The sequence below is a fragment of the Coenobita brevimanus genome, chromosome 35 (assembly GCF_032717465.1).
Source record: "Coenobita brevimanus isolate Jiangsu-jjx chromosome 35, ASM3271746v2, whole genome shotgun sequence".
In the NCBI taxonomy this organism is placed as follows: domain Eukaryota; kingdom Metazoa; phylum Arthropoda; class Malacostraca; order Decapoda; family Coenobitidae; genus Coenobita; species Coenobita brevimanus.
The window spans coordinates 16,391,024-16,408,271 of NC_136988.1; the positions used below are offsets into that span (position 1 = coordinate 16,391,024).

A 17,248-nucleotide genomic window follows, 5' to 3' on the forward strand; every position below is an offset into this window, starting at 1 on the left:
GCTGAAACATGGAATATGAGTGTAACAGAGAGGAAAAGTCTGAATGTAACGGAGATAAGGTGTCTGAGGAGTATGTGTGGAGTGACGCGTATGGATCGAGTGAGGAATGATGAAGTGTGAATGAGAACTGGAGTTGTTTGGGAGATGGCTGATCGAGTTGAGCAGAGGGTTTTGCAATGGTTTGGGCATATGGAGAGAATGGGTAATGAGCAATTGGCGAAAATGATAATTAGATCTGATGTGAGAGGTGTAAGACTGAGAGGAAGACCACGAATAGGATGGATGGACAGTGTGACGAGAGCATTGGATGCGAGAGGGATGTCTGTTGAGCAAGGAAGAGTGGCTGTGCATGACAGAAATAAATGGAGAGAAATTGTGAATGAATAAATGATGACGCAGCCCTGAGGGTATATTCTCCGGCATTTGGTCTGATCAGCTGATCAGGTCAGGTGGGGGTAAGGGGATGGGTCTATTATGATGTGGCAGGGGTAAACCAGCTCTGCTGTCGGGCCCTGCTGCGGATGTCACTGCACTGCGCAGTTGACCCTTGTGCGGTGTGATGCGGAGAGGATCTGTCCCTTCTCCCCTTTGAGGCTAAGATGCAAATGAATGCTTTTGAGTGGATGAGTAAATTGGGAGTGCGTCGTCCTATTTCGGCTACCTCCCTTTCCTTGGGGGAAGCAGCCTAGGTATATATCTATCTATCTATCTATCTATCTATCTATCTATATATATATATATATATATATATATGTAAGTATGTATGTATGTATTCCTATGGTATTCATGGCTCACACAGACACATTATGAACGCTGGATAATTTAATTGTTCGAGCAAGTGAAGCGAGCAAGAACATCAAATTTAGTCACAGCTTGGACCCCCGACATATGCATCCGAGCAAAAAAGTTACTGCATCTGCAAGAAATGAGGGCAGGAGTCGGTAGAAAACTCTATAGTACAGTAGCGAACTTTTTAGGATATCTCAGTCAGTTTTGAAGTTTCATGAAAGATAGACACCAATTTGGAAATCGCATAAAAACCCTTAATTTTTTTCCATTTCGTAGACAACCGGTAATTCCCAATAGCGTTTCCGTACATCGAGGAAACGAATTTTTTATAAGGTAAGCAACGTTGGGTCTGGTTAGTACTTGGATGGGTGACCGCCTGGGAACACCAGATGCTGTTGGCATCCCTACGTGTCAAGTGGGGTTGGTGGAGGATTAGTGCCCCTCCCTGTAAAACAATTAACTCTAAGTCATTGGCCACCCCGTCTGGGATACATGGCGTCTGGCAATGATGATGATGATGAGATTAGTTACAGCCGGCTGCGCAAGAAGTAACGGTCTAAGGACTGCATGAGTAGCACAGCAGTATTTTCCGACGATTGCTGAGGCAGTTGGTTTTAGGAAGTGTGAGGGAATATTTTTAGTGTAATAAATTCTTTTTAATATTTTCAGGCCAGGAAGTCAGAGGAAAATGATGAGCCACATGAGACATTATTCAGCACTGCCTGACGTGCTCGCTCGGTCGCTCGAACACGTTCCATACTTTCAGTGTGAACGCCTATTACATGTTAATAAAGAGGATGATGGTCACGTATGTCTCCTTCAGTTGAAAAGAAATATGAAAATACGTCAACTGACGAAAACGACTTACCAGATATTTCGCCGAGATTCATGGCCACATAACAAATATGAAGAAAAAGTTTATGATAGATATATGATGATGATTAGGTTCATTTGAACAATAACCTTTTCAGCCCGAGGGCGTCATTGGTAGCTAACTGTTACTGCTGGCAAACAGATTTATTCAGATTATGATGGCACTCCGTGGCTGAAGGTGCAAACGAAAGCTAACGCTAAGACCTGTGCAGTAGTTGGAAAAGGTGCTGAGCTTAATAAAATCATCTGGAGATACATGAACGTAGATCTGGGGGGACGGAGGAATAAATTCCTCCTACAGTTGGCATGGAGGGATATCCCGTGTATTTATCCCAGCAACAATTGGCCTAGAGGGATATCCTGTGTATTCATCCCACGAACACATGGCCTAGAGGGATATCCTATATATTTATCCCGCCAATAATTGGGCTGGGGGGATACCCTGTTTATTCTTCCCGTCAACAATTGGCATGGAGGGATATCCTGTGTATTCATCCCACCAACAGTTCAGGTTATCATTAAAAAAAAAAAAGTTAAACATACAGTATTTTCCTCAGATTTACATTGAAACTCTCTCTCTCTCTCTCTCTCTCTCTCTCTCTCTCTCTCTCTCTCTCTCTCTCTCTCTCTCTATATATATATATATATATATATATATATATATATATATATATATATCATTTACTCATTGTCTTTCACTTCTTCAGTCTAAGGTACACTCATTCATTTTTTCAAACACTGCCTTCCACTCACTCACTCACGCTTACATTTGTTTATTACATATTAACAGTCCCTTTGACACTCGCCTACTTACTCATTTATCCTTATATCACTCACACACTTTCCGATTATTTTGCTGATTTTCGGTGTTACATTTTGCTGCGCACCCTATCACTCTAGCACTCTCTTTCAGTGCTCTTTACTCGCTTACTTTCACTCATTCTCTCTTTCGTTCTCCAACTTTTTCTCATATCCAAATATAACGACTTTTTGCAGCGCAGAGTTCGCAGATTTCTGACTCAGTTGTCAAGCTTTGAAACTTTTCCCACTTTTTAATACGTCTGTGCTCATTTATTTCTGCCAAAGGGCCGCCACAGTTTACCAGCTGGCTTTATCATTCATCAGTTCCTTTATTCCCACGTGATGCATATTCTGTGTTTATGCATTGTTATAGCTCTGCTTAATCGTATATCCTTGGTGAAATTGTTGTTAAGGCAATGAAAAGCAAGTAACTATGTAGTCGATTAAGTGATTTTATGTTTTGCTATCCCAGTAACACTGCTGGCCAAATGGTAGACTTTTATCAACGTATCAAAAGATATGCAACGGAGATTATGTGCCCATGGAGTGGAAATGAGTATCGAAATAATTATAATTTTGTTGTGGAAATCAACATATGGATTTATATAATTGACATTCAGTCTTCACTATACCTGGCAGTCAGTACTATGTAAAAGAAAATATAAACAATAAACTTGCACAGTTTATTTTTATAAAAGAACTTACAACAATGCTGCAATGTGTTTTGAAATTATTTATAGTGTGCGATATATTAAACATTTATTATGGTAATGCTTTGTGACGTACTCTGTACTTCTTATCACATTATGTGCAGAGTTCAGCCAAGACAAAGTGCCCGAGAATCTGGACGCCATCGTTATTGGGAGTGGGATCGGAGGAATGTCGGTAGCTGCTCTCTTGGCCAAGGCTAACAAGACGGTCTTGATTCTGGAACAGCATGAAAAGGTACTGTAGTGATGGAGGAATTTTGTACTATTTAGAGAGATGAGCGATGGTATGTGTGTGCTATTTACTTGGCTGCTTTGCTGATAGTCCTCCTATTTTAGTATTTTTTTCCCTGTGGCGGGGGGACACAATCTGGTCGCACTATGGAGTGGTAATACCACTCTGAGGCCAGGTTGTGCTAGGATGAATTCTGCCACCGTATTCCCCCCGTGTCCTAAATGGCGACTAAAAGGGGCGGGGTGAGGGGACTAGAGACCTCTCCTTTTTTTTAGTTCCTACAATAAGACAGAGCATAGAAAGGGATGGGGGACTAAGTTATCCCCGTACCCTGAAGACTGAGTCTATGTATGTGCGTGGAAGTAGTACGATTGAGGCTAAAAGGGAGGAGATTGGGGGAATGTTTGTGAGAAGAAAGTTGGATGTGTTAGCTTTGAGTGAAACAAAGATGAAAGGGCAAGAAGAGTCTAAGTTTGGAAGTGTGAATGGAAGATTGTCAGATACTGATAGAGGAAGGGGGAGAGATGGTGTGGCCTTGTTAGTGAGCCCGGAAGTACAGCAGTATGTGATTGAATGGAAGGAGGTGTCATCGAGACTGATGTGGGTCAAAGTGAAATTTGGACGTGAGTTGTGGATATTTGTGAGCGCATATGGGCCTAGTAGTGAAAGGAATGCAGAAGAGAGGGAGTCTTTCTGGAATGATGTTGATAAGTGTCTGCAGAGTTTTGGAGAAAATGTGAATGTGGTAATGATGGGAGATTTGAATGCTAGAGTAGGAAATGTAACAGCTGAAGGTGTAGTTGGTATGCATGGTGTGCCTGGAAGAAATGAAAATGGGGAATGAATGTGCTGAACGAGAGATAGTGATTGGAAATACCTTGTTTAAGAAGAAAGATATTTATAAGTATACATGGGTGAGATAGGAGGGTGGAAGGGTTGTTGACAGAGCATTGATGGACTAGGTGGTTGTGTCCAGGAATGTAAGAGGAAGATTGTTGGATGTGAGTGTTTTGTGAGGGAAGGGTGGAGGTATGTCTGACCACTACCTGGTGGAGGGAAAGTTGAGAGTGGGTATGTGGTGGGTGAGAGCTGGGAGACTTAGATGTGGCAGAGAGGTTTTGAAAGTGAGTTCATGACGGCATATCAAGAGAAGTTGAAAGATGAGTGGACCGCAGTAAAAGATCAGGAAAATGGCAGTGTGGAGGAGGAATGGCAGTTGTTTAAGTGCTGTGGTGGGGCATGCAGAAGAGGTGTGTGGTGTGAGATGAGTGGATGGTGGTGTAAGAAAGGAAAGTGAATGGTGTTACGAGGAAGTAAGTATGGCTGAAGCTGAGAAGAGACGTGCATATGAAGTATGGCTGCAGAGGAAGGATGAGGTGTCATATGAAAAGTATAAGGAAAAGAGGAATAGGGCCAGAAGAGCTGTGAGTGATGCTAAAGTGGCTGCTGATGAGAGATAGGGTAGGCAGTTGACTGAGAATTTTCAACAGAATAAGAAAATGTTTTGGAAGGAGGCGAAAAAGGTTGCGAAAGGGAGAGTCTGCGAAGGAAGAGCGAGTAAAAGCAGAGGATGGAAGGTTGCTAAATGATATGGAGGCGGTGAGGAAGAGATGGGCGGAGCATTTTGAAAGACTGTTAAATGTAGAGGAGGAAAGGGAGGCTGAGAGTGAGGCAGATGGAAGAGGCCAAGGAATAAATGTGTTGGGAGAGTTGAATGATGCTTTGATCACTATGGAGGAAGTGCAAGAGGCAGTAAAAGAGATGAAAGCAAGGAAAGCTGCAGGTATGGATGGGTGTGCTGTGGAATGCCTGAAAGGTGATGGAGCCACTACTGAAGAGTGGTTAGTAAGATTGCTGAATGTGTGTTTTAAGAGCGGTATGGTGCCGGTTGACTGGGCAAGTGCTTGTGTGGTTCCGTTGTATAAAGGTAAGGGTGATAAGTATGAATGTTCTAGCTTTCGGGGTATAAGTCTGTTGAATGTTGTTTGGTAAGGTGTATGGTACAGTGTTACTTAAGAGAGTTAGAGAGGATACAGAGGAAGTGATTGGTGATGAGCAGTGTGGCTTTAGGAGAGGGAGGAGATGCATGGATCAGGTGTTTGCTGTGAGACAGGTGTGTGAAAAGTATTTGGCGAAAGGTAAGGATGTTTTGGGCGTGCATGGATTTAGAGAAAGCGCATGATAGAATTGATAGGGAGGCTTTGTGGAGTGTTTTGAGATTGTATGGACTTGATGGTAGGTTGTTAAAAGGAGTGAAAATTTTTATTTAAATAGTAGAGTGTGTGCAAGAGTGAGAAGTACTGTGAGTGATTGGTTTCCTGTGAGAGTGGGGCTGCGGCAGGGATGTCTGATGTCACCTTGGTTGTTTAACATTTATATGGATGGTGTTGTAAAGGAGGTGGATGCAAGAGTGTAAGGTGGAGGTTTGAGCTTGGTATATGCTGATGGCAGTGAGTGGAATCTGAATTAGCTGCTGTTTGCAGACGATGCTACACTGGTGGCTGACTCGGAGAAGAGATTGAGACAGTTGGCAGAGGAGTTTGAAAGGGTGTGTGAAAGGAGAAGATTGAGAGTAAATGAGAATAAGAGTAAAGTGATGAAGTGTGCGAGGTTAACAGATGGTAGGAGGAAGAATATATTTTTGAATGGTGAGTTGCTTGACGCGATAGTGTTTTAAGTGTTTAGGGTCACATTTTGCTGTGTATGAAGGAATAGATGTAGAAGTGAAGTTTAGAATGAATGAAGTAGGAAAGGTGCTGGGAGGAATGAAAAAAGTGTTTAGATGTCGTTCGCATAGAATGGATGTAAAGAGAAGGCTGTATGAGGGTATAGTGGTACCGATTGCGTTATATGGGGCTGAAACATGGAATATGGGTCTAGCGGAGAGGAAAAGTTTGAATGTAACGGAGATGAGGTGTCTGAGGTGTATGTGTGGAGTAATGCGTATGGACTGAGTGAGAAATGAAGTGCGAAGGAGAAATGGAGTTATGCGGGAGATGGTTGATCCATATGGAGAGAATGGATGAAGAGCGATTGGTGAAAAAGATAACTGGACTGGATGTGGGAGGCGTAAGACTGAGAGGAAGACCACGAATAGGATGGATGGACAGTGTGCAGAGAGCGTCAGACGCGAGAGGGATGTCTGTCGAGCAAGGAAGAATGGCTGTGCGTGATATTAATGACTGGAGAGAATTTGTGAATGAATAAATGGTGACGCTGCCCCGAGGGGATATTCTCCCGCATTTGGTCTGATCAGCTGATCAGGTAAGGTGCAGGTAAGGTGATGGACCCATTATGATGTGCCAGGGGTAAACCAGCTCTGCTGTCGTGTCCTGCTGCGGATGTCACTGATTGCATTGCGCAGTTGACCCTCGTGCGGTGTTGTGAGGTGAGAATCTGTCCCTTCTCTTTTTGGGTCTCAGATACGAATAAGTGTGTGTGTGTGTGTGTGTGTGTGTGTGTGTGTGTGTGTGTGTGTGTGTGTGTGTGTGTGTGTGTGTGTGTGTGTGTGTGTGTGTGTGTGTGTGTGTGTGTATGAGTAAATTGGGAGTGTGTCGTCCTGTCTCGGCTCTCTCCTTTTCCTTGGGGGATGCAGCCTAGGTATATAGATAGAATTAGTGTCAGAAGGCTAATCCCACAAGATTATTTGGAAATAATGTGATGATGATGATGATAGTAATGAAGTTATCTCTAGAAGCGAAAAGAATGCTAACTTTTAATATGTGCGATATATTGTTCTAAAGATATGTGTATCATATCATTCCCCTTGGCTTATAATTTTCAACCTGATTGCATTTTAGAAAGGTAATACTTCTGATATTCAAGAAAATAGTAATATAAATCATCACATTGAAAAACTTGAAGCTCTGTGTTTTTTTTAGATGAATATTTCCTTCAGTGTTTCCATTATTATTCATTCCCAGAGTCTTATACTACTACAACTTTTATTATAGAAAATCAGGATGACAGAATACATTAAAGGAAAGTTCTCCATACTTTTTTCCTGTTAAGGGATAATGAGAGTGAGTGTTTTTATTTGTGTAAAATGGCTGAGTAATTTGGTGTTGCGCTGATAAAGAAATTACTGTGCACATTGACCATAACACTAATGGCTTCATTGTCTATTCATGTGCAATTTGATCACGTTTTACAATGTCTTCTTGCAACAATTAAACTATTTTATTCAGCTTACGACAGTGCTCAAGTGGTAAAGCGGGTTACGACAGTGCTCTAGTAGTAAAACGGTTACGACAGAACTCTGGTAGAGAAAGGGGTTACGATAGTGCTTTTGTAGTAAGAGGGGTTATGACTGTTTGGTAGAGAAAGGGGTTACGACAGCGCCTTTGTAGAGAAAGAGGCTATGACAGACGACAGTGCTGTAGTTGTAAATGCAGCTACGACAGTGCCCTGGTAGTATGGTAAAAAGGGTTACGATAGTGCACTGGTAATATTGCAAAAGGGTTACGACAGTGCTCTGGAAGAGAAAGGGGTTACGACAGTGCTCTAGCAGCAAAGTGGGTTATGGCAGTACTCTAGTAGTAAAAGGAGTTATGATAGTGCTCTAGTAGTAAAAGGAGTTATAACAGTGCTGTAGTAGTAAAAGGAGTTAATGAAGGTTGTACCTAAGTGTTGCAGTTCGAAATTTACCTCTATAACCGAATAAAATCGCCTGACAGCAGAATAAATAGAATACAACATGTATCATCGGAAGGATGTGACTGAGGGAATTTCCATGAGGACATTTGTACCTGATGATAGCCCTCCAAGTTGCAACATCTCATGCTTCCTTTGATCATTTCTCAGTTCCACATTAAATGTTTTTCTAAGAAGGACTCTTTCATCTTCAGTTCAGATTCATACTAATACATTTTTTTTTATCCACATTTACAACCACAGCAGGCAGAGAAGTGGAATGTCGGTAAAAAAATCAGGAGATCCAGATATCATTTCACCATCATTGGGGCAACCATTCTTCTAGCACTCCCTAACTCCCGGCCACAGGTCACACGGTCAGTCTGTGTAAGCAACCGCATGGCTGCTTTACTGAAGGCATCTAGCAACTGAAACATCACCAGCCACATAATATAATACCAAAGGAGGTCCTACCCACCAAACAAGACCAGCATTCGTGGTTAATGTAAAAACATTTAACCAAACTTCTACACCAACACCGAGACCTTGAAAATTACGAAGCTGCATACTTCTAGTAATTGTATACCATTAATATCTTGTACAAGTCCATTTGTCTGTTCATTTGATGGGTGATTCTTCAAATGAACAGCCATCGTACTATTCTAGTTCACTTACGCCATTAATCTATGGCTTCTTTAAAACAGTGGTTAGTGTGGCGGTGGAAATACATTCTTCAAATCCACCTTCAATCCGGCAGATTAAGTTCAGTTTTTCCTGAAGGTTAATAAAGACCAATGGATAAGACAAGGACAGTGGACGTGGACGAACGTTGCTCCACGTCTACTGGAGCCCTCGTTTCAACTCATCTGATCCCCAGAGGCAGCACTGTAACGGACTAAGCTGCCTCTACGACAGTGACGACCCTAGCAACAGTGAATAGCAGAGAAATACAATAAAACTGTACAATCCCAGTCGACAGCAGAACACTATGAAACTCACAGGCTCACATATGCAAACTATACCTCAGAAGATCCTAAATAGATTAACTCAGCAAGGGCATAATTACCATGGCCAAAGAAATTGGAGGATGTTATGTATTCACCCCTGTTTGCCTGTTTTTTTTATTTAATTATTTATTCATTTTTATGCAATGAGGAAGGAACCAAAGTCCAGGAGCCCGCAAGTTGTTCCCTCCAAGAAAAAAACAAAAACAAAAAACATAGAACCAAATTCAAGATCCGTTCAGTTCGAGATTCCTGGACACACTGCGTTTGAAAACTGCAGATCATAGGCATTAGGAAATACGGAGGGGGACAGTTCCAGAGTTGGCCTGTTGCATACACGAAGGACTGAGATTAACAGTTAACTCTCGCATTAGTGAGCTGGACAGAAAGGGGATGAGAGTTTGTTGCTAGACGGGTGTTACAAATGTCTCCAAAAGTTATTGACTGATTTCAGTGAAATTTTGTCGTGATCTGCATTCGAGTCCCGGTTCAGAACTGTTTTTTGTTTGTCTGTCCACATGATATGTCGAAAAATCATAGTGGACTTCATTTTTTTTTTTTTTTTTTTGGAATGTGAGTCATGGACTACGAAATAGTAGAATATATTTTGGTGATCTGAGTTGTCTGGTGTAGGTATTGGTGGAGGTATGCGCTCTCTGAGTGCATTTAGCTGTTACCACTTAAACTGTTTTCAGTCTGTTATGCAACGTTATTTGTTAGCATCCTCCACCTCCTCCTCTTCCTTCTACCAACAAACAGTGCTTAGACCACCCACAACTTGCTGGGGAGTTAGAAAAAATAATGCAGCTAGATGACATGGGAATGACAACCAAATATATAGCGCCTTCCAGCCCCAGTTCACCTTCAAGGTATCAGTGAAATTCACCTCTACTCGGAGCAATGTAGGGATCTTCATCCTTGTGAGGACGGTCATCGGCACTGTATTCCTAGTTCTGTTGGACTTGTGGCTGATGAAAATTGCACCGGATATCTGAAGCTCTCTCCCCCCAACACACCACACACCAACACACAACGCCCATATTGGACCATAACTCCCAGATTCTCTAACTCCCCATCCTCCACGTTTATGATAAAGGTGATCAATTTAACTTGTGTTTTTCTTGGTCTTCGTCATCTCTGGTCAAAGTGAAAATGGAGTGTCATATTATGTTATTGGTGGGTAATGCAACATTTTGCTGTGGTTATAATGAAGACTGATCGGAAACACTAAGCATCTGCAGAACGTAATGATTGAATAACAGTATCATAACCACCTCAGACTAGTTCTTATTCCTCTCCCTAATAACACATGGTAACACATATGTAAGACGACAGTGTTACTACTTCAACTTTTAGATGAAACAGAATGAACGGAAAGAAATGATTGATTATGTGTATGTGGATGATAGGATGAGAAAGTGTGTAATGGATGCAAGAGCATATAGAGGCTGGGGGAGTGGACTTTCTGACCACCACTTGGTGGTGGTGAGAATCAAGGTCCAAATGAAATGGAGAAATAGAAGAAGGGAAGGACAGAAGGAAGTAGTTCATACAAGGATGGTGGAAAGGTTACAAGAGGGTGGAAGAAAGGCAGAATATAAGAGAGAAGTGGAGGAGCGACTGGGTAAATATGGACTGGAGCAGATGGGGGACGTGGAAGGTGTGTGCATGATATTCACAGAAGTAATCTGTGCAGCATGTGAGGTGGTGTGTGTCAGGCCTAACTCTGCCGCTACTGTCAACAATATAGCGTGACTGGCTTCTTTTTAAATCTTTCATTGGATAAAACATACTACTTTTTAATTTGGCCTGCTACTTGCATTGCATCATCATAATTACCCCAAGTGTAATGATCATCCCATTATAAACACTCTCTTCTTCAGCTATGAAAGCTCTGAGTGCCCCATCTTGTGAGTCCCGATGAATCAGCATGGTACCAAAAGAAACCGCACAACATCTATGCAGTCTTGCTGGAATTAATCTTGTGCCCTGGTTGTCCCAAATGTTCAAGCGGAGAAACCTTGATTGGCCGGACAAGTTGATGACATTGCATTTTGGTGACTATACCTAACAACTTTTTCTCAAGTCTTGCAGTAAGTGAATGATTATTATCAATATTACATCGATACAGAAGAAGCGGTAGCCTCCAATCATGATGGAGCATTGGCAAGATAAGCTGCTTGGTGCTAAACTGCCCTCAAATGGAAAAGCTCTCTCTACTTTCCTCCATCTCCACCTGAACCAAAAGATGCCTGTGGCAGAAACTGTCCAGCAAGTCGTCATTCATGCCGAAGAATGTTATGAACTTGCCCGTATCCCCACGAAGAGGATCGACCATTCAATGGAGAAGTTCATGAAGCTTTACACAAAGTAGCAAAACCTAAAGAATAGCTCCAAGAGGTATGGTGGACAACAGCTGAGCAATGAAGAGGACTTCAGATTGTCGATGAAGAATCTGTTTGATATTGCCCATGAATGTGCTCTCTACCTCAAGAGCATTCCCAAGGACAAGGAATTCCTCAAGGCCCAGCATGAATCAGGACGCAAAGGGTCCATGGCAGGCATCGCCTTCACTTTGGTTCAATGGGAGGAGGCTGCCATGCAGAGGAGACTGAAATATGAAAAGTATAGAGAATGCATCGCTCGTCAGACAACTGAGGTGGTCACTACAGGCCAACTGGAATCCTCTTCCTCCAGTACTGAGGACACTTGCAAAGCTGAGAGCACTGACGGTGGTGAACCCAGTACAAACACATAGCCTCCCAAACGACTGTGTGTGTAAAAGTCGGTCATAAGTCCATGTGTTACTGCTGCCCTTGATAGAACAGATGTCAATGATCGCAATGCTCCATACATCCTTGCACAGACAGTCAAAAGCCCTGGCCACGACGAGTCAGAGCACACCATCAGCTGGTCCAGTGTCCAGCGGTTCAGAGAGAGAGACATCGGTCGGTGGCTGCTCTCACGATCAAGGAAAGTTTTTCCCTTAAAGGCCCGTTTGTTTTTCACTGGGATGGTAAGCTGCTTGGTGACCTCACAGGCCATGAAACCGTGAACTGACTGTCCGTTCTCATCTCAAACATGGACGCTATCCAACTACTCAATGCTCCCAAGATTCTAACTGGGACTGGAGAGGATCAGGCTGCAGCTATCATAGCTGACCTAGAGCGATGGGGAATCTCTCATCAAATGGTCAGAATGTGTTTCGACACTACGGCTTCTAACACCGGGCGTCGAACTGGGGTATGTGTGCTCATAGAGCAGAAACAAGAAAAAGATTTGTTTTACCTTCCATGCTGGCACCACATCATGGAAGTTTATTTTTTTTATGTGTTTGACTTTGGTCATGGGCTTCACAGCCTGCTCCCAAGGCCCAGTAGTCCTCCTACATATCATACACCTCCACATTTCACCACTTCGGCGCTAACACCCACCGTCCATATTGAATACATACTAGGGCTGTCTCATACAGGACTGGTGTATTGGTATTAGCGGGGTTATATTTACGACATGTCGGCGGGTCTTCTGGTAGATCAGTAAAGTCTGCTTTACATGAAATTCAAATCCTTAAACTGTTCCCTGCCCCAGCAGGGATTTGAACCTGGGTCCGGTAGGACCGCAGGCCACGTCTCTACCAGTTGAGCCATATTTTGTTGCCACTTCCGGCTCCGAAGTTCCCCTATTCAAGCAATTCCAAAATTACTGGTCACACGTAGATCATGCCAAATCTGAACCTGTTGGTAGCAAAAACATTCCCGAGGAAGAGGGGCTGGCAAACTTTGTTTTTGGCTTACTCAAGAAGGGAACAGTCCAGGATGATTACAGGGAGTTTTTGGAACTAGTTCTCTCGCTTCTTGGCATTCGAGAGATTGAGGGGAAGAAATTCAGATTCAAAACGCAAGGTCCCATGCATCATGCCCGATGGATGCTGAGAGTCATCTATTCCATCAAAATCTTACTCGTTCATCGCCAGTTCAAGCTCACCAAGAAGGAGAAGGAAGCCTTAGGGGATATTTCTCCCTTCGGAGTCAGGGGCTACATAAGAGCATGGTTTACTGCGCCGGACGCCATGGCGTGTGCCCGTGAGGACCTCCACCATCTTGAAAAGGATCGTGCGTACCCAAACAAGATAATCAGACAAATTGTGGAAATAAAACATCTTTTGTACCTGTCTGAAGAGCTGTTGCCTCTGGCGCTTTTCGATCTTGAATTATCTGTGGAAGAAAAGTGCAGGATCATCACAGGCATGAGGACCAAACAGGGCAGTGATGACCCTCTTAAACGCATTCCAGCGCCACAGGGAAAATTTAATCTTGAAGATCTCGCAACTCAAACGTCCCACAAATTCTTAGATAAGTTGTGAATTAGGAGATGATTCCTAGAAGAAGATCCAGAGTCCTGTCCAGGCATTCACGATTACATTATGGCACAGGAGATCGCTTCAGAAATTCATGTGACTAACAACAGTACAGAGTGGGCTGTAGCTGTAGTCAAGGAGTACAATGGCAAGATCACACTCAACGAGCAACAAAGATGGTTCCTATTGCAAGCTGTTGCTGAACTTCGGTTACGATTTCCTGATTCATAGAAGACGATCCTTACTTAATTCCAGCTGATTTAGATATTCAATAAATTTTATTTTGCATATGAACGGTGATGTAGAGTGCTTCACACAAAGGCAAGTCATTATCCAGCAAGAGCTTTAAAAAAGAAACCAATCGCGCTATATTATCTACAGTAGTTGCTGAATTAGTTCTGGCAAGCTCTCCCCACTCCCTTCCCCCTGGCGACGGAAAAACCAACTAGTTGGGGCCATCCGTCTGCACTTCCCTTAGCTCGGAAACAGACCAAAATTTGCCATGGTAAACAATAAGAGCTCCTCAACAAGTTTGATTATGCTATCCAGTGCCTAAAAATGCATGGTCTCGGAAGTTATGTTTACGTTTCACTAGAAATTTTGGAAATGCTGAAACTTTAGCATGACCCCTAAATAAATTTAGGCCTATATTTTGATAAATTATCATGTTACATGAAGTGTCTGTTAGAATAAAATGAGGCATTGGGGGACTCAGATTTCAAACTTTAATTTTTTAGGAACCATCCTCATATATATATATATATATATATATATATATATATATATATATATATATATATATATATATATATATATATATATATATATATATATTTGTATGTATATACCTCTTAATTCAGATGGCACTGCATTCTCACAATATCATATGTGCAACTTTGTTACCTGTAGGCCGGGGGTTGCTGCCATACATTCACTGACAGCGGCTACGAGTTTGATGTTGGAATCCACTACATTGGAGATTTGGCCCATGGGTCCGTTAGCAGGACATTGGTTGACCAGATAACACAAGGACAACTACAGTGGGAGCCGCTCGGTTAGTATGTGGGGCTAAATGGGGTATATTCGATGTGTTTCCCTGATGCTCACGGATAGATAGACGGATAGATAGAGAAACAGACAGACAGACAGAAAAATAGATACTGTAGGTAGATAGATAGAGAGGGAAACTGATAGTTCGACAGATGGATAGGCAGATGGCAAGGTACTGGTCGAAAAGGTAACACTCAGTCAGCAGTTCAGGGAACCTTTTTAGTCATGTTTACAGATAGATAGATAGACAGACAGATAAAAAGATAGGCACACATGGCCACTGTATCCGGTTTCTTATCTATTGCTTAATGCCTCATCTTATGAAGGCTGGCCTTAACAAAAAAACTGTCAGCTTCTTGTCCCATCCAAATAATCATATACTCAGTGTAGAGGTGATGGTAGGACATATGTATATAATACCTTCATGAAGGCAAGGCAACATAATAATCTACTACCATAATCACACTGGGCTGTTGGGCACATTTCTTCTACCACTGATGATAAAATCAGTGCATACAAGTATATTGTCTATTCACATAAGTACATTCAAATCACTGCCAAAAATTATCATCTGTTTTCTTTGAATGATGTGTATTAGGTAATCGTATACAGCATCCTCCAGCTTATACTGTATATTCCTTGCCAGATGATGTGTTTGATGAAGCGATAATTGCAGAGAAGGATCACAAGCCTCGTAGGTACCCTGTGATGGGAGGACGAGGCCGCTGGGAGAGTGACCTCATAAAGAAATTCCCAGGAGAGGCAGAGAACATCACAAGGTTGGCAGTGTTTACCTGAAGAAATTTTAGACTGGATTATCATTATTATATATATATATATATATATATATATATATATATATATATATATATATATATATATATATATCTATTGCCAGATGCCTCAATCCCGTTTGGGGTGGCCACAAACAAATCGCCTCCAAGTCGCCCTGTCCCCCGCCATTTCACTGCCCTGCTCCCAACTCACACCCCCCTCTCTCATATACCTATCCACCCTATCCCTCCATCTCATCCTCGGCCTCCCCCTCCCTCTTCCCCCCCTCCACCACACGCACATACACTCTCTTCGTCAGTATTTCACCCTCCATCCTCTCCACATGGCCAAACCACCTCAGTGTGTTCCTCATAACGCTTCCTATCACATCCACATCCACACCACAACGCTTCTTTATATCCTCATTCGTCAGCCTGTCTCTCCACGTGACTCCACAGGCTCCTCTTAAATAACTCATTTCCACTGCTCTCACTCTTGACTTGTGTCCTTCCAACAATGTCCAAGCTTCACTTCCGTACGTTAGAGTTGGTATCACAATACTGTCATGTAGTAACTTTTTCACTTCCATGCTCACTTCCCTGTTTCTTATCACTGCTTTCAAAGAACCAGCAACCTTTCTTCCCTGCTGTACCCTTTCATGCACTTCACCCTCCAAACCTCCTTCCTTACTCATCACACTACCCAAGTACTTAAACGTACTCACATTTTCCAATTCCTCACCATCCAACCTCACTGTACATTCACTGACTTCACCTCTCTCAAAGACCATCACTTTACTCTTCCCTACATTCACCTTTAGATTCCGTTTCTTACACACTCTCTCAAACTCATCCACCAAGCCTTGCAGCTCCCCTTCGTCTTCACTCAACAACACAGTATCATCTGCAAACAACAGTACAGGGAGTTTCCAAACACTATCCTCTCTCACCAGGGCCACTCCAACATCCACTACCCTACCTTGTACCTCTTTTATTACCCCATCCATATACAGATTGAACAACCATGGAGACATGACACATCCCTGTTTCAAACCAACTTTCAAAGAGAAAAATTCACTTAGTTCACCATCCACATGCACCGCAGCCTTCGCACCATCGTACATACTCTTCACAGCATTGAACAACTTCCCATCTACTCCATATATTCTTAACACTTTCCACAATCCTTGTCTATCCACCCTGTCATATGCTTTCTCCAAATCCATGAAAGCCGCATACAACTTCTTTCCCTTCTGTAGAAACTTTTCAACTAAAGATCTAAGAATGAATATCTGATCTACACAACCTCTTCCCTTCCTAAAGCCTCCCTGTTCTTCTCCAACTAATTTCTCTGTTCTTTCTCTAACTCTGTCTATAAGTATCCTACCATACACTTTTCCTATTATACTAAGAAGACAAATGCCCCTATGATTACCACACACTTCTTTTTCCCCTTTTCCTTTGTACAAGGGAATAATTATACCTGACTTCCAATCCTCCGGGACTCTACCTTCCTCCCAGGCCAATCTGCACATCTTCCACATCCATTCTGCTACTATCTCTCCCCCATGCTTCAGCATTTCACCACACACTCCATCAATTCCTGGGGCTTTCCCTGATTTAACTTTCTTCATTGCTTCCACAACTTCTATCCTACTGATTTCTTCCTGTCTTCTCACCTCTCTCCTTCTCCCAGCCATTCCCCAGCCACTTATACTCGCATTACTTCCATCCTCTACGTTCAACAATTCCTTAAAGTGTTCTCTCCATCTGTTCACTTTTTCTCCCTTCTCCACTAGTAATCTACCATTTTTATCTTTCACTCCACTGCTAACTTCACTTCCACCCTGTCTTACTCTTTTCACCTCTTTCCAGAACATTTTCTTACAGTCCCTCCACTTTACACTCAAATTCCTTCCAAATTCCTCATCCACTCTCTTCTTACTCTCTCTTGCTAATCTTTTCACTTCTCTCCTTCTTTCCACATATAACTCTCTCTTCCGCCTCTCAACTTCTTCCACGCCCCT

General features: G+C 42.5%; 1 protein-coding gene across 1 annotated transcript in view; it reads left to right on the top strand.

The window, feature by feature from the left end:
• LOC145396193 (all-trans-retinol 13,14-reductase-like) overlaps positions 1-17,248 on the top strand; it is a 177,466-nt gene that overhangs the window by 29,433 nt on the left and 130,785 nt on the right. The window contains exons 3-5 of the mRNA XM_080269632.1: positions 3,290-3,408; positions 14,308-14,452; positions 15,095-15,227. Coding sequence (XP_080125758.1) covers positions 3,290-3,408; positions 14,308-14,452; positions 15,095-15,227 — 397 coding nt within the window. The remainder of the gene's footprint in view (positions 1-3,289; positions 3,409-14,307; positions 14,453-15,094; positions 15,228-17,248) is intronic.